Raw genomic sequence first — 18,677 nt, forward strand, 5'->3', positions numbered from 1 at the left:
ACAAGAGCAGCCATTTTCCCTTGTTGCCATGGGAACGTTAGGAAGTGACGTAACTACGCGACGTGAACATCATCGGACATTTTTTTCTCTTTTTCATCAAAATGCATTTTTAGCAAGTTCCTGCAATTTCATCGCATAAAATTGCATAAATATCCTGCATATTCCATCGCATTTTTTAAGAAAAGGTGCTGCATAACCAAGGATTTTTGCCTGCAACAATCACAAAAACTTTTTCTGGAAGGACTGTTTAATTCAACATTATAATGCAGCACTGCTAGCTGTCTGTGCAATATGAGCCATCACTGGACAACATTCTCCCACATATAACGCCTGCCAAAGACAATAATAGTACACTTTAAATAAAGTACAATAGGCCTACTTCATTCTGAGATGTAGCGGAGTACTAAGTATAAAGTATGATAACATGGAAATACCTCTGAATTATAATCAAGTACAGCACATTAGTAAAGGTACTTAGTTACATTCAACGATTGCACTGGTATTATCTCGTCCTATTAAAGGACAAAGGGTAGAAACGCTTTTCTTTTATTCTGAAGGGCAAAGGAGTGTAGCGGAAGTTGTTTGTGTTTCCGGGTCCCGGAAGATGCTACGACCTCCGTCCCATTGTTGTTTATTTCACTGCGTGATGAGGACGGCGGAGTAAAAGGCGCCAGTGTTTTGTCTCCTAAAGAGAGGAACGTCACCAACTCCTGGACGTGGTGAAACGGAGCTACAAAGAGCAGGTCTGTTTTCTTTCTCCGACCGGAAACTCGTTTACTGCTGTTGTTGTTGCAGGGAGTCCGCGCGCTAAGCTAACGTTAGCCGCAGCTAGCTCCTGCTAACGTATGTTACCGGATATGTTGTGAGCTCCGTGTTTTTCCTCAAATGCAGCTCGGGGAGAAGTTGAGGAGAGACATTTCAACATGGACTCTGAGAGGAAACTGTCAGCTGGCCAGCAGAGAGGTGGGAGACGTTTAAAATGTTCTATATTCTTCTTTACTGTGTATTGATAAGTTCCATTGTTCTATGAACTGGCCCCTGGGGGGACATGGGCAAGGCAGGGCAGCTTTATTTGTACAGCACATTTCAACAACAAGGCAATTGAAAGTGCGTTACAGTGTTTTTTTTTTTTTTAGCAGTGCCTGGGGGGGGCATGAAACGAATCTGACACTTCCCTGCAACACAAACACATTTTATATATGAGGCATATTTGCAGTTGTGATTTAACTGTATTTTTGGAGTTACTCTATAGGCCAACTTTGCAAATAACAATAAGCCCACTATTAATTACATTATCTTAATGCAGTGTAGCTACTTCAGCGTGTAAATAATGCAGCGTGAAGCGCGTGTGCACTCTAACAAAGCAGCCCTATTTCTCATACCGTGGGGGGCCGCCACGTTCAAATCAACATAAAAGAAACACTGCGTTATATAAAAACATTAACCCTTGTGTTGTCTTCAGGGTATAGATAGATAGATATTGATCCCAAAAATGGGAAATGACAGTGTTACAGCAGCAAAATATCAGTCACACAGCACCGAATATACATGAAATACTAGGATACAATATACATGAAATAATAGGATATGATATACATACATGCAATATACATGAAATGAAATAATAACAAATAAAATGATTAATTTTGACATTTTTACCCAGTACTTTTGTTACATTTTTGTATTCCCCCCCCGTTTTTGAAGCTCTTTCCGACATTTTTGTCACTTTTTTTTTTCAATGTTCTTTTATAATTTTTTCATCAGATGCTATCAAATTGAACCCTCAAATTCAATGAAAGTAGTGAACTGATTTTTGTATATTTTATTTTAATTTTTTTTACCTGTGTAGAGCGTTGCATGGAACTATCCAGTTTTTTTTTTTTTTTTTTTAAAAAGCTGGTTGAAAGAAACCCAAAATTCTGATATAGAAACTTTGACCCGAGGACAACAGGAGGGTTAAGGAGCAGTTACGCCGCTAAAACTTAATAAACATACAGATGAAATACAAGAATTAAAGTTAGTGTAAGAAATGGCCAACTAATTCAAAGAAAGGCAGCATCGATTTACCCATAAATTTAAATGGACTGAGAGTTGCTGCAGTTTTCTGGGAGGTTGTTCCAGATATGCGTAGCATACAAACTCAACGCTACTTCACAGAATTACTGCAGAATTACGTCGTAACCTAGAGCGTGTAGGTGCAAGCTTCTCTGTCCTCTCTGCGCGTTTCCCAGAGAGCGGGGCTCAGCGCCGACCACGCCGAGGTGCGGCGCAGACGGAGGACGTTTGCTGCAATATAACACAATGGCGAGATCGCAGCGCAGTTAATGTCACACTTTCGTGACAGACAGGCGTTCTGTGTTGTCTTAGCAACCGGTAGCAACATGCTCGTTCATGACCTTTATCTCCTGTGTCTCTTACAAGTGGCGAACTCATGAACTCGCCGTTTTCTTTGTCTAAAATATTCACTAACGTTAAACATTATGTTTTTGTTGTTCCCGATCGTTTACATGCTTAGTTAAATAAACGATAGATGTATTTAGCTAGACAACCAAGGAGATTGAATTATGTCGTGCTACTAGCTAGCTAGCTAGCTAGCTACTAGCTAGCGCTAGCAGTTAGCCTGCAGTTTGGTGAACAGAGCTCATCCATGGCTTCATCTCTCATCCATGTTACAAGCTTTACAGCGTACAGCCCTCGGATGTATCATAAGAGAGAGCCAAGGCCATGTAATCACTATGTCTGTTGTAACGTTATGCAGGCGTGATCTTAATACAGCCATGCTAGCTAACCCTGATGTTAGCAGCTAGCTAGCTAGCCGAAAGCGCCGCCAGAAACGCTAATGACGTTACATCCACGTAACAGGCTTTACAACATACATACATCCCTTGGATGTATCATAACTTCATAAGATAATACCACGGACGTATTAATAGAACACATGGTGAATTACAACCATTAGCTATATCCATTATTACAGCTAGCTACATGAGCTCGGGAGAACAGTCATGTGAGCGGATGTGCGCAGTCCCATGGGTCTGCTCGCGTCCATTATGCACGTTCATCATTTCAAATTTGATAATTCTGGATTCGCTTCTAGTGAATGTCAAAAATGTTAAAAACGTAACGTTTTAAACATGACCCTTTTTAGTGTTCGGGCTGGTAGGTTGATATACCCTGAAACAAATTATCTGCTGAAATATAGACGTTTCTTTCGCGATGTAATGTCTATGTGAAAAGTCTTTCTGGGCCATGGGGTGGAGTACCACAGTTATCCGCTAAGCCCATGTTGGCATATAGACTTAGCGCTCCTCCTGGGGGCTTGGGCAGAAGCAGTCATTTGCCCTGGTGACAGACTGATAGGTTGAGTTTGTAGGGCAAGGTAACTTTATTGACATGAAAATAAAAAAAGGATACGAGACAAATAAAAGAAAAACAAGTTGTAGTGTAAGAAATTAATTATTTTTTCTATAATAGGTTGGAGGACCTGGTTTGGGAGGAGAGAGGGGTGCTGCTGTTATTAGGTCTAAAGAGGTTAGTTATACAGAAAAGAAGCCACTTGAGTTTACACATCATTTAAAGGTCTCATGACATGGTGCTCTTTGGATGCTTTTATATAGACCTTAGTGGTCCCCTAACACTGTATCTGAAGTCTCTTTTATATAGACCTTAGTGGTCCCCTAATACTGTATCTGAAGTCTCTGTTATATAGACCTTAGTGGTCCCCTAATACTGCATCTGAAGTCTCTTTTATATAGACCTTAGTGGTCCCCTAATACTGTATCTGAAGTCTCTTTTATATAGACCTTAGTGGTCCCCTAACACTGTATCTGAAGTCTCTTTTATATAGACCTTAGTGGTCCCCTAATACTGTATCTGAAGTCTCTTTTATATAGACCTTAGTGGTCCCCTAATACTGTATCTGAAGTCTCTTTTATATAGACCTTAGTGGTCCCCTAATACTGTATCTGAAGTCTCTTTTATATAGACCTTAGTGGTCCCCTAATACTGTATATGAAGTCTCTTTTACATAGACCTTAGTGGTCCCCTAATACTGATTTTAATGAAATTGATTTTAGAAAAAAGGTGACAGTCTTATTGTGATACAAGGGACAGCCACGTTGGCGCATGTACTGTGTGAAACCGCTCCGTGAACTAGATGTGACTAATCGCACAACAAAATGTAAATGTCCTCTCTTGCCAAGTTTCATCCACAATCAGACACCACACCCGTTATGATCCGAAAGTTTGTGAATCAGGGTAAGGACTCAACAGACCCGAAGTGCTTGTCTTCTCCACTTTAGTGCTTTTCTTTGGGTTGATGGACAAAAAAGATACCTGAGGAATACAAAAAACTAGACAAATGTACTAATGATAAAATAGCTTAAAGTGCCCATATTATGCTTTTTGGTGTAAAATGACATGTTCCCCACCCTCCAGGTCACTGCAGCAGTTACTTTAGACTTGTTTCAGCCAATCACAAGACACACCTCTGCACAAAACACAAGTTTGATGCCAGCTCCGATGCCGGCTCAGCAACGGTGCTCGGTTACTGCTCTGTCGGACGCGTGTCGGGCTCGGACAGAAAAAATTCGGCCCGATCCGCACTCTAGTGTGCGTGTTCTAGACACCTAAAAACCAGTCATTTTGACCTGCATAACAGAGGAGTCACTGCAGCTGACTCAATTGACTGTTCAAGTATTATCATTGGACTTCAGTGTTTAAAAAGGTTAAGAAGATTTACTGAAGTCAAACAATAACACAAACGAGCAGATTCAGGCAGCAGTAGGGCAACAACTATGTTCTGAAGTGGGGAAACTATTCTAAAAATAGTGTACACTTAAAGGATTTTTTGGAATTGTTTAAAATACATGTTGCTGCTGACTAGGCATGGGCCCGTATACGATTCTGACGGTATGATAACCTTCAGCAAAAATATCACGGTTCCGAAAATTTTTTCAATTAGCATAAAAAAAGCATATTTTTAGCTTTACGTAGTTGATTTCTCGCATAAAAAAAAGTCTCAGAATTGAATTTGGTAATGGAATAGCAGAGATCTGCGCGACCTAGATTCAGAAGACTAGTTGACCTCAGGTCAGTTGTGTAGCCTATGTAAATGTTGGGGCGTGACAAAGACTAGAGACTAGAGCCAGATGAGGAGGAGCTGCCAAGTTGACCGTAGAATTGAATTTTCCCGTTTTCAGAGGCAGTTTCAAATTGTGAGATTTGCAGAGGAAAGAGGTGTCAATGGGATTTTGAGGTTCTATGTATGTCATAGTTACTCTCCAAACTGTCATTTTTCAACTATGACATGGTAAAATTGGTTTTGCTTTCTATCACCCCTTTTAAAGCCACCAACAAAACGGAGGCATGGAAGGAGATCACGGATTCTGTGAAGTCTGTTTCTGGACAACGTCGCTCAATTTGAAGATGTAAAAAAGAAAATAGTTTGACTTAAAATCAGAGACCAAAAAAAATCCATTGCCAAACATAAGAGACATATGTTGACCACTGGTGGGGGGAAAGCAGGCCCTGAGTTATCTGAGATTGACCATTTTGGCCCTATAAATTGAAATGTTAGTGTTTCTTTGCATACTATGATTTTTTTTTTTTTCTTCAACAAATTATCAGAAATACGAATGACTTCTACAAACGACTGTAGAAATAAATAAAATGCAGTATCCAATTATCTGGAGCAAACTGTCATCACTCAAATGTGCGTCGTGCTCTTGAGTGTGCATAGATTTTGTTCTTAGCTAAGAACAATTCCAAGATAAGAAAACATTAGGCAATGTCAGAATCTTCGTTAAAAAAAGTGCCTAAGTGGGGTTTAAGAACACATTTCTTCGTGAGAACGGTTGGTGAACGAGGCCCAATCGCTCTAACCTTAGGTGTTAACGGACGATTCAGGCCCATTGGAGCACGATTAGAAATTAGCTTTGAAAGCCAAAATTTCTGTTTGTAGTGAGTGCACAACACATTTGAATAAAACATTCCTCTGAACTCAACAGTGCAGCACATAACCCTTCAACGTCTTTAGTGTTTTGTTGCAACAATGGCAGGTAATCATTTTTGCAACCTAACGTTACCGACACCGCCCGTTACCCTCCTCGTATGAGGCTACATTGCATAAAAAAACGATACTAACGATACTTTTTTCAATACCATATGTTTTAAAATCCATTTCAACATCAACAAAAATACATTGAACACAAATCTTTTATTTTCCAACTTACAACACTTATGAAAATGTAAAAATTCTGGTAACACTGCTCACTCAGAGTAACAGTAATAAAGTTTTCTTGCCTTACAAGCTCCGCCTGTCAGTCAGTCACCAGGGCAGAGAAACCACCGTTGTGGCTGCTTGCCTAGAGCTTAGAGGAAGTGTAAGGTCAACAGCACCGCGACCGCTTTCGGCTCGCCGTTTGGGTGAAGTTTTGAAAAACCGTAACGACACTTGAAAGCCCTTTATCGGCATTGCTGTGACTCACTATGACTTCACTAAAACTACAGAGCCAAAGACATAGTTTACTCTGTCCGCACCTCTCCGTGTAGGTGTGTGTGTCGGTTGGAGCTCTGCTCTCTGTCAGTATGCAGAGAGGACAGATAAGCTTGCCTTAAGCGTTCGGACGCTTTTGGAACCGAAATTTGGCACCGAAAAAGATTCATAATTTTTCAATACTCATAGGATCGCAACATTTTTTTCGGTGCCATAAAAGTATCGCCGTTCGGTGCCCAGCCCTAAATCTGATCATGGATTCCAAATTTTACATTGAAAAAGCCCAGTAATTGTCAATTTCTTTACATAATTGTGGTTGGTTTGTTTGTTTTTTAAATTTTTTATCTTTATTTGTCAGGGACCGTGCATATTACTAAACATTTCTGTAAATATGCCAGAATTGGCCAAAAGGCAATTCATTGCTAATAGTAGCTCCGGTCTTAAGGCGTGTGACTGTTAATTTTTGATTCTGTTTAGATGTGCCAAACTGTAAATATATCAGTGATTATTGGTCAGACTGTATATTTTTATTTTGTTTCAATAGTTAGTTGTTGGCACCCGACCCTAAACAAGTTCATTACAACAAAAATGACGAGGATGGATGCAGTTAGGAAAAATGTTATAATATAACAAAGGAGCGTTGTTTTCTTCATAGGCTGTTGTTTTTGTGTTAAGGCGCTGACACACCAACCCGATAATCGGTTTTCGGAACGTTCGGGCCAGGTCGGTGACTCGAGTCTGTTCGGTGTGTTCCGTGCCGTCGTCAGTCGGAGGAGCCGTCAGCGTTCATTTTGGCCGATTTGACTTGTTGAATCGGCCAGTAGGCAGTCAGACTCAATGACCAATCTGACTGGTGTAGTGCTAGCCCTTGACTAGCCAATCGGTGCACGAGAAAAACCGGAGCTGACGACGGCAGTATCTTCTTGTTACTAGCCATCGTATTTTCTTCCGTTCAGCGAGTAATGTCAACAAGGATACTTCTTGACTACTATCACCACACTCTCTGATGAAAATAATGACTGACGACAGCATGCTCTGTGTTTACGAGGTCTAGATAGATGTTCCGTCATTTCCGGTTTTCATTTTTATATACAACCAAAAGATGTATCCTGGGATTCATTCACAACTTTAAATTGTTTGCAAAAGTTATACATAAATAAATGTTTAAATTTGACTGAAAGAGACAGTTACATTGTTGATCGCAATTTATTTCTGAGACAGTTAATTGTACAGTAACATTTGGTATTGTAACAGCTCTAGAGTTAGCATGCAGAAAAAGACACAGGGTAACGTAAGCTTACTTGTAGCCTGCAGCTGCACTTTTTGAGACACCAAGGCCGCTGTCGGAGTCAGAGGTGACAGTGAAACAACAGAATTGAAAAAGCTTCTTTTTGTGACACCCTTAGTCCCCAGGGTGAAATGAGCTAATTAGCAAAGAATTGTTAAGATTCACATTAATTACTTATTTGTTTGTGTTTCACCTTTACCTTCAGATGTCCAGAAAGTGATTGTTGGCGAAAAACATCAGCAGGAGTGGAGCTCCAGTCTGGACCAGGAGGACACAAAGCCCCCACACATTAAAGAGGAACAGGAGGAACTCCGGATCAGTCAGGACGAAGAGCAGCTTCAACCGCTGGAGGAGGCTGATATCAAGTTCCCAATAACTCCTGTCCCTGTGAAGAGTGAAGACAATGAAGAAAAACCTATTTTCTCACAGCTTCATCAAAGACAAACTGAAGAGATAAAAACAGAAGTTGATGGAGAGGACTGTGGAGGACCAGAACCAGCCATGAACTCTCATCCAGATACAAATTTACAACCAGCTGATGAGGACTGTTCTGAACCTGAGACTGATGACAGTAATGATTGGAGGGAGACCAGAGAAACTCAGTCAGGTTTGAACTCTCGGAATAACAAAGTCTCTGATCTGAGATGTACCGGTGACAAACCATTTAGCTGCTCTAAATGTGGGAAACCATTCAGCACCAACGGACATCTGAAGAGACACATGAGATCTCATACAGGAGAGAAACCATTTTGCTGCTCAGTCTGCCAGAAATATTTTAAACAGAGTGAACATCTACAGACGCACATGAAAATCCACACGGGAGAGAAACAATTTAGCTGCTCACTCTGTAAGAAAGCTTTTATAGTGAGAGGAAATCTTCGGAAACACATGAGAATCCACACAGGAGAGAAACCGTTTAGCTGCACAGTCTGTAGAAAAGCTTTTACAGTGAGTGGGAATTTACAGAAACACATGAGAATCCACACAGGAGAGAAACCATTTAGCTGCTCAGTCTGTAAGAAGGCTTTTAGAGAGAGTGGACATTTACAGAAACACATGAGAATCCACACAGGAGAGAAACCATTTAGTCGTGTGGAGTCGGGCTCCAGTCTGGAAGGTAAAAATTATTTAAATGTGATGTATTCATTCTTTTCTGTATTTTCTGTCATATCTATAGTGTTATGTCGGATGTTCATGTTAAACGTTAGCCTGGGTAAACCCTGACGAACTTCCGGCAAATTTGAGATTTGCGCTGCAAGTCAGTCTGGCAAAGAGCCCATTCAAACCCCAAAATCGAGGCACCAATCACAACCGTGCAGGCGGGCTTTACGCGGCGACGATGGCGCGGCGACGATGGTGCGGCGACGATGGCGCGGCGACGGCGAGCAGCTTTTTGTTTACATTCAACATGACGGCTACCAGACCGTTGGTCTGATTGGATGAAGGACTATCCAATGCGCCCAGAGGCATTTGAGCGGCGTCCGTTGGTGACGCCCCTTTGGAAATGAACTGTCAATGAACCTTTCCCAGACCCACTCTCAGTTACATCTGAGAAGGGTCTGGTGTCAACCAGGTTAGTTAAACGTAGCAATGTTCAAATAATGAGGTAAACGTCCCAGGTAAAAAAGTAGTATACTTTAGTGTATTAGAAATATGAATGAAGTACATAAAGTATAAAACAAGTATGCTTCTACTTGTTGTCCTTTTATTTAAAGAGTATTTAATATGTACTTTTTAAAAGTATACTTCAAAATAAATGTAATTAAGTTCAACTTCAGAGTCCAAAAAGTAAGTATACTAATTTACCAGTAATCAAATTATTTTTTAAATGTACTTTTACAAAGTGTACTTTGTTTTTTAATGTATGTAAATTGTATAGAAGTTTATTTTTTTTAAGTGTATTAAATTTGACATACGTAGAGTGGCAATTCAGTGTACTTATGGGAAGTATATTTTTTGGGAAATTAATTGTTAGTATACTTTTTTAAAGTGTACTATGATCTCACTTCATTAGAAGTGTGACTTCTGTACACTTTATACAGTACACTCTAAAATAAGTGTATTTTTAGTGGCATATCAGAGTACTTTTATAAAATATGTTAAAATACAAAAATGTATAGTGGTAACTTAGTGTACTTATATTAACTACACTTATTTTTAATACAGTTAGTATCATTTTTGAAAGTGTACACTAATTTCTCTTCATCAGTAGTGTAATCTTAGTACACTGTAAACAAAGTGCACTAAATATAAGTGTACTTTTATTAGCATATCAAAGTACACGAAATAGCAGGTCTTTGAATTTACAAAAATGAATTTAGAATATGCTACGCAATTCATTTATATTCCTTTCAAGAACATGGTTCAATCATGTAGACTTCAGTTGTTTTTGTATAGATTCCTTTTGCGTTGATTGAAATTGATTGAATTGAACATTTTAAATGATCCAATTAAGTTTGGTCACTACCGGAAATGGTATATTTGAATCAAATGGCGCCAGGAAGTGTAGGTGGCACTTCCCGGGCACTGACACCAACCATGTATATACTGTCTATGCTGCCAACACAGGCTAACTGTTTCAACAAGGACATCGCCAAAACAAGAAAAATGTGAAGAAGAATGTTGAGCATGTGTTGACTGCGTGCAGGATTAATTCTACAGCAGCCATGTGTTGTCTCCTTCACGAAAAAGTAAGTTAACATCAATCAAAATGATTTTGTTCATGTTCATAATGTTTTTGTACTGCATGTAACAGTTACAAAAGTCCGTTCACTTGTTTGTGCATTCTATAAATATATCGGTTTTCTTGTAACTAAGTTAGCTAATAATACCATCACTAACTAGTAACTAGCCTACTTAGTTTAGCATTAATAATTGTGTTTCTCCCCCCTGACGGTCCTGCTCCTAACAACGGTATTTCAATGTAGCTAACGTAATGTTAATGGCAGCCGGTGAAGAGGAGCCAGTCAGCCTCATAAGAATGAGTGTTAAGTGGTCGGGTTTAGTTCGCAACATTTAGATTACATTGATGCTGTTGTAACGTTACTTTATGTAACAAAAAAAAGGTCCGTCGAGTTGTTTGGGCATAACGTTATATGTTGGTTTGCTAATAGCTAAGGTTAGCTAGCTAAGACCACAGGCTTACAAGTTCAATGTAACATTGGGTACGAATGAACGAGTGTTGTAGCTAAAGCTGTCGGTTATTCAGTCACAGACTTTGTGGGTGTGTGTTATATGCGGGAGGGTGCTGCTGACATGAAAATGTATCGGGGCAATTTAACGTTAGCACAGTGTATGGGAACCAGGCACGGCGCCAGGATTCCAGTTTTGGATGGGCCAGACCAATTGTGGGCCTTAAATTAAAAACGTTATATATATATATATATATATATATATATATATATATATATATATATATTAATATACTGTTATATTATATATATTATATGTGCTTACATAATAAAGATTGTAATAGCTTGATGCTCTTTAAATATGTTGTTGCATTGTAAAAAGTTTCGGTGCAAAGGACGGACCTATCCGCGATCGCTCTCCTTGGTTCTGCCCAAAAGAAGAGCGCTTTGGAATCTCCATTACGCACCATACCTGCCTGTGCTATAGCGCATCTCTCCTAACCTAAGGCCTATAGACTGTAAAAGTGGTCGGGAATCTAATATTTCCCCAAAACATAGTTTAGTTCTGCTCGTATAACATGGGGCCGAATATTTCACAATTCTTTTCAACTGTTTTAAGTTTTCAACAATACAGATCAACAACACTGCCCGACAGTTTCAATCAATACTCGGCCACAGAACGTGTTCATTGACAACATCATCTGTCATGTAAAACAAGACTCACGTTATTTCCTTACTTTAGTATGATGATTCATGTTATAAACATGTTTAACAAAAATAAATAAATCGCATTAATAACCCTAAAGCATTATTGGCCATAACAATAGAAAACCATGAGGGAACAACAACTTGACAACAGTAACAAGCTGTTATAGAAATAGAACTGCGCCTGCAGCTTCTGTAGCGGGTTATGAATTGATTATTTTAATCCATATATCTCATATAACGACATAATACAATACAGGCAGAGTAGCCTAGCATACCGACAAGCTACATCCGATCCGAACCTCACTGTCTGCTGAACTTGGGCAGAAACATAAAAATAGACATGACCAGTTTTTTTAAATTGTTTTTGAAAACTAAACATTTAGACAATTTTAGCACAAATTATGAGATTATTTGCCGATTTTTAATAATTCTTCACCAAATTATAATATATTCATTCATTAATTTTTTTTTGAGGAAATGTTTTGGGTGGGCCTGTTGAAAAGTGGGTGGGCCTAGGCCCGTCAGGCCCACCCATAACGCCGTGCCTGATGGGAACTCTTTGTTTATCATGTCATTTTCCTAAATCTCTCTCCACTCCTGCACACTAAAGAAGCCCTCCATATATCATTAAGTTTTCATATAAATGAAGCAGCGTTTTTAAGGTCGGACTCAAACTGGATTTTTAGCCCACCTTTGTGTCTTTGTTGTGTGCTTTATTTTTTGTGGTCTTTTAATTATTGAGTCAATGTGCTTGGTTCACCTCACTGAATCTAAATGTTTTCTTTCATAGGGTCCTATTTGAACAGCATATACAATCAAATGCTTTATAGTGGTAAGTGCTGTCATATTTCTTTTTTCTTTGTATATTTCCTAAAATAATTGAAAGTTACAGAGGGAAACATTTATTTGTTTCTCAATTGTTTACAAATGAAAATGGACCTACTCTCACAGATATCGCCATTTTAAACTTTAACAGTATCAGAAACATTAAAACACCAACTGGTTGTTTAGTGTTATTGCTTTTTTTGAAAAACATTAAGATTTTAGAATTGTGGAAAGGTTTTGTAAAATATTTTACATACCACAATTTATTGGCAAGAACGGCATACAAATACTATTTATTTTTCATCTTTCTTCTACTATATTCATCTTTTTGTCTCAGTTTTAACCTTTCCTCCATTTATTTTCTTACTTATATTCATATTTGTATCTTTCTTTGTCTTTACTGTCAATCTCTTTCCTACGTGATTTGGAGTTGACAGCAAGGCTAGTACCTTTGTAGTAACCATGTTGTAATATTCTTAGAGAAATATGTACCCATATGACAGTGTACACCAGTAGTTGACTTCAAAGTGTAGTGTGTTTTTAAAAGAACAATGCAATCCACATCTTTATTACAGTTAATAATAATTAAATAATATAAGTACTAAGTGTGGTAAAACATATTTTTGCAATCTGCACTTTAGTTTGTGATTTGTTTCTGACTTTCATATGAATGTTTACACCAAGCTTGGTCAGTGCTTGTGATTGAAGTAGATAAATAAAAGATGTCATTCATATAAATTCATGCATCACTTAATTTCATCATCACATACAGGCCTGGCTTCCAGGAAATAACAGTTTGTTTAATCTATCTAATCTTGTGTACTATACAAGGATGTATTACTTGTCTTTGTTGAATAATACAGAAGACAAAGAGCTTAAAAAATTATTGCATATTAAATTGCAATCACAATATTTGTGGAACAAAATCACAATTAGATTATTTTCTAAAATCCTTAGCCCTACTTACTATTCCCTTATGATTTAATACTTGTGTATTTGTTTCTCGATTGGTCTTATTGACTGCCTTTTTTTTTTTTTTTTTTTTAATAGGGAATGGATGAAGATGCCATTGAAGAAACCAGTGTTGGTATTTATGTTCTTAAAGAACATTCTTCAAGTGATGAACCAGGGGACATTAGTATTGTCCTTGAAGGCATCAAGATGTTGCAAGATCTTTATATTGTAGCATTACCTGTTGCTATGCAGTTTGGACTAATGTACAGTATGCCCTGAACTTCAGCTACCCTGCTCGCTCGATCCAAAAGATTTGCATGGAACTTGATGGAGGGAAACTTATCAACAAAGCACTTGCTCTAAAAAAAAACAGGCTCTTCCAGTGAAAGGGCCAGAGAGACTGCGCTGTCAACCAAACAGCGTAGTTGTCCCTAAAGGCATCGTTGGTATGGCTGTACTCTTTGGACTAGTTTTTTTTGTTTTGAATTAACTGGACAGGATTTGCATGGAGCTGCATGGAAATTTTGCAAACCAAGCAAAAGTTTTCTCTTTACAAAACAGACTCCTTCATTAAAGACCAACAGGCATCTTTGGTACTGCTATACCAGATGGAATTTTTCTATTTATTTTTTTTACACAGGGTTAACATTTTTTGTTATTTGAAAATCTTCTTTGAAAACAGAGTGCACAATTTAAAGGGTAACTTCGGGTTTTTCAACTTGGACCCTATGTTCCCCTGTTGTTGTTGTTACTGATGGGAACAACGATCTTTGACATTGGTCCAGTATAAAGCGAGTAGGCCTGTCACGATAACAAGTTTTGCTGGACGATAAATTGTCCCAGAAATTATTGTGATAAACTATAATCTTGTCGTCCTGAGACCATTTTCATCTTATATAATGATAATGGCATAATAATGCAGGTACACTTTTTCAAAGATAAATAAACTTTTATTTCTAAGGAATTTTTAACACTAGAACTGGAAGATATTTTAATATCCGCAATATGTCTTTGATCTCCTTTAGTAGGCTATGTCGTCTTTCACACTGTTGTACAGTTGTGGAATTGCCATTTGTGGCACGTATGTTCCCCCAGGCAATTGGTACTGACCGTCAAATGTTTGCATTATTCCTCGAGTGTTTGTGCGATAGACTGCAGACTCTGTACTGCTGTTAACAATTATTTATTAAAAACTAAATATTACATTTAAATAATAACCTAAATTATATCTATCTATGTGGCTATCTGCCACATGGCGAGTAAATATTTTTACCATAATAGTTCTGTTTTTCAGTCTTAATTTTGGTGAAGGTGCAGATACTTTCTTCTGCTCCTCTGCAGGTCGGAGCTTCGCGGGGGTGGGCCGACACACATGCGCGCGCACACAAACCCTGGCGCCACTTTCCTGGAACCGCTTGCAAGACATCGTCCACAGCGGCGTTTTTTTTTCTCGACGCTGCCTTAACTGTTCAAGGTTCCTGCTTTTGCCAATATCTGCTTTTGTGTTTTACTTTTGTGTCAATAATAAAGATCCTTTTCTGAAATGCAATTTATAATCTGTTGATGTAATGCACTTGAACTGAATTGTAATATAATACACTTGTAGTGTAATAGCAACATTCATGCTTAAGTATAACAAAATGGGGATAAGAGTACAGATAAATATACTTCAAACAATTTGTTTCTACCTAACACTATAATAACATTGCACTGAAAGTATGTGTTTATGATGTTTAGGTTGTAGTTGAGCTTCACTTCAAACACATTATTGTCATAGTGGGACACTTTAAAAGCACTAAATATAGTTATGAAGTGCATTTGTAGATCACTTGAAATATCACAGAGGCATACTAAATTAACAGTTTAAAGTAATTATAAGTATGATAGCAGTATGCACAAAATATACTTAAACACAACTATAAGTTGCGCTGCAGTGCCTTTTAAGTGTTTTTCAATAAGAATGGCAGTGCAATTGTACTGTAAGTGTGCTTAATTGCTCATGAACCTTGATTTTCATTAGTGTATTTTAGTGCAATTGAAGTTTAAAAAAAGTTGTTCCATTTTAGTATACTATTTACACTTGAAGTGTAGTCAAATAGATGTTAAGTTGAAGTTAATACATAATTGAATACACTTAACTATACTTGGATTTGACGAAAATAGTACAACATTTTGAAAATATACTTAGTACACTTTATTAAAGTATATTTTTAATAGAATTCTTTTTCACCTGGGGTATTTCTGAGAAATCCCTGTGAGCTAAAAACGTTCAGATTTCCAACTTTTTTAACCCCCACCCACGGTTTCAACAATTTTTTTTTCTACTCTCGGCTAGGTGTTACGTAACCCTTAGCCGCAATTTCCACCAACTGCGGAACGTCTGCGGATCGGCTCCGCGGCGGCGGCGTCATTAGGTTTCCATTGAAGCCAATGTATGTATTTTCAATGACTGCGGAACGGCCGCGTTCCGACTCCGTCTCAGCTCCGGCGGTCCGCAGCCCTCCGGAGCAGATACGCACGATTGTGTTTTTGCCGGATGCCAGAGAGCTCCCCAGCAATTCAGCACAGGTCCGATTGTGCGGGACAGGAAGTCGAACACACAGAAACAAAATAAAACCCCTGGTTAATTTTCAAAAATAAAATACACCGTGCTCATGGTGAATCATATTTCCCTGCGCCACACCTTGAAAACGTCTTAATGGGCGGAGGCAGGCCTGAAGTCAACAGTTCACCTTGTTGACACCATGGATGAGGAGATGCTGATTCTGGAAGTACGAAATCACCAAATCATTTATGCCCCGTCGCATCCTTTTTTATAAGGACAACCTTAAAAAGGATATGGTGTGGAAAACAGTAGCAGGAGTAATGGGCGTGGATGGTAAGTCACTAATTTTGTCCAAGAAATGCAGATAGAAAGCAAATAGTTTATTCATGTACTTGTAATGAGGAATTCTCTAGCTATACATGTTGAAAACCCATTAAAAACTTTGAATTAAGCAGCCATTGCAGGGTTGTTTGATTTGCATGAAGAACTTTATTAACACGTATTAGGTTATGTAATGAAGTAAGTTCCATTTGAGTTAAGCTATACATATATTAAGCTATATCTATAATTTAACCATTTATTTAATATTGTGTTTGACAACAAGTGACAAAAATAACAGTTAAATCTTTGCTGTGTTACAACAATACTGTTTAAGTTAAGTCTATTGTGGGGGGGATGTGCTGTAGAGACTAGTGATGGTCAAATGAAGCTTCGCGAACCAGTGTCTTTACTTTCTGAGCTCACTAGATGGTGCTGTCTGTTTTAACAAAGGGTTTGAAAACCCATTGAATTGCCATTCATTTAACCTTTTTTTTTAACAGAGAGCGCCATCTAGTGAGCTCAGAAAGTAAAGACTGGTTCGCAAAGCTTCATTTGACCATCACTAGTAGAGACTGCCTCACTGTTGGTGTACTGACCACAGGGCCATGTAGGTGGTACTTTCACACTTGCAAATGAGGGTGCTGAAAACAAGTGGCCAAACCAATGGTTTTTCAAACTTTTTATTTTCAATACAAATCACTCACAATTTACAGAACTTAACATTATTACAGTACAATACTTCACACCAGAAAAAAAACACTAAACATACACAATACAAATCTAAAGGGTTTCAGTCAACGGTAATGACAAGTCGTTTCACACCATTCTGTCCTGTCAGGACACACTGCCTTCGGGCGAGGTAAAGAAAGTGGCAAAGCTCTCCCTAATGGCCATTACGTACCAACCAGTCGGCGCCAACGCGTCACGTGGGTCTGGCTGCTGTTTCCGTATTTTGGATTTTTCAACCGACTCATTCAGAATCCAATCTCATATTCTACTAAAATAGTTCACCAAAACGTGTTTCTGAAAACATTTTAAGCGAGAAATAGGCCATGCAGTTGCTGAATCTGTCTTCATTTCAGATCGACAAAGGTCAGTTTAAAAGATTTTCGTCAGATTTTGAGAGGCTTATCCCACGGTTATCACGGTCATCCCACTTGCCATTTCCGGGTGAGTCCCGACTGCCCTGTCTCCAACTGAACATGTGAGGTCGGCCAAAAATGAAGCCCGACAGCTCCTCCAACGGACGATGGCATGCAACACACACAACAGACTCGAGTCACTGACCTCGCCACACTGTCCGACGGCCGATTATCGGCTCGGTGTGTAGTAGGCTTAACAGCACAGGCGTCTCGTGATGCCCTGTTTCCCCCCCATGTTTCTCACTGGCAGGATGCATGCTGCCACCACAAGTGTGTCCACATTTTTGGGGTACAGGTTAATCCTGCAATGAAAAGTCCTCCAACGTGACGGCAAAAATGCTGAAGGCATTTTCAACTACCATCCTTGCTCTCGAGAGTCTGTAGTTGAAAATCCTCTTCCTGTGGATGAGGTTCTGTCCTGGGTAGGGTCTCATTAGGGAATGCTGCGTCACCCACCATGACGTGGTACATCCCTGAGGTGAGCAGCACCAGGCAGAGAGTAATGTTCTCCATTTCCTTCCCCAAATCTGAACCTGCATACACCCCACCATCAGAGGTTCTTCCAAAGTCCCCCCGTCCCCCATCCCCCACCTGAATGCACCTGAACCGGTTGTCTACATCCCCAAGTGCCAAAAGCACGATGCAGAAAGTCTTTTTGTAATTAAAATTACTGACTTCCGGACAGGGGTGGTGCTTGAATCACAATGGGTTTCCCATCAACTGCTCCCAGGCAATTTGGGAAGTTCCATTTATCCCAGAAGCATTGTGCTACCTCCTTCAATGAGTCTGCAGTCGGCCGGGGCAAAAAATGTCTGCATCATGGCCTTTTAAATTGCAGCACACACCATATGCACAGAGTTCATCACTGTTGTGTGGCCAAGGCAGTAGTTAAATGCAAGGCTGATCAATGAGTCGCCAGAAGCCAAGTATCTGTGAAGCATATAAACAAAAAAAAAGATAAATGTGTGATTTATTATTTTAATCTGTCTCTCTTCTTTTTTCAGTTGATCTTTGCGAGGCAAAATGGCAGTCACTGAGGGAAAGTTTTTTAAAGAACAGAAAAAAATTGTTTGCCGGCGGCTCAGCAGGAGGATCACAAAAGGAAACGGACATCACGTCCTTTACTGTACCCGGGAAGGTCTGTATGAAATTATATAACAGTATTGATGACAATAAACCTCTTTAAATTCAATATCCACATTTCAAATAAAGTGATAGATAATTATTGTGTCATAAATGTTTCAGAAGGTCTAAACTTTGTGTTTTT

At 39.0% G+C, this 18,677-nt stretch overlaps 1 protein-coding gene across 1 annotated transcript in view; it reads left to right on the forward strand.

The window, feature by feature from the left end:
• Positions 1-245: 245 nt before the first annotated feature.
• The window catches only part of LOC114550702 (zinc finger protein 184-like), a 29,327-nt gene continuing 10,895 nt past the window's right edge, over positions 246-18,677 (forward strand). Inside the window, exons 1-3 of the mRNA XM_028571475.1 lie at positions 246-743; positions 892-963; positions 7,990-8,901. Of these exons, the coding sequence (XP_028427276.1) occupies positions 924-963; positions 7,990-8,901 (952 nt within the window). The 5' untranslated portion in view covers positions 246-743; positions 892-923. The remainder of the gene's footprint in view (positions 744-891; positions 964-7,989; positions 8,902-18,677) is intronic.

This window comes from Perca flavescens, chromosome 24, assembly GCF_004354835.1.
Source record: "Perca flavescens isolate YP-PL-M2 chromosome 24, PFLA_1.0, whole genome shotgun sequence".
NCBI lineage: Eukaryota > Metazoa > Chordata > Actinopteri > Perciformes > Percidae > Perca > Perca flavescens.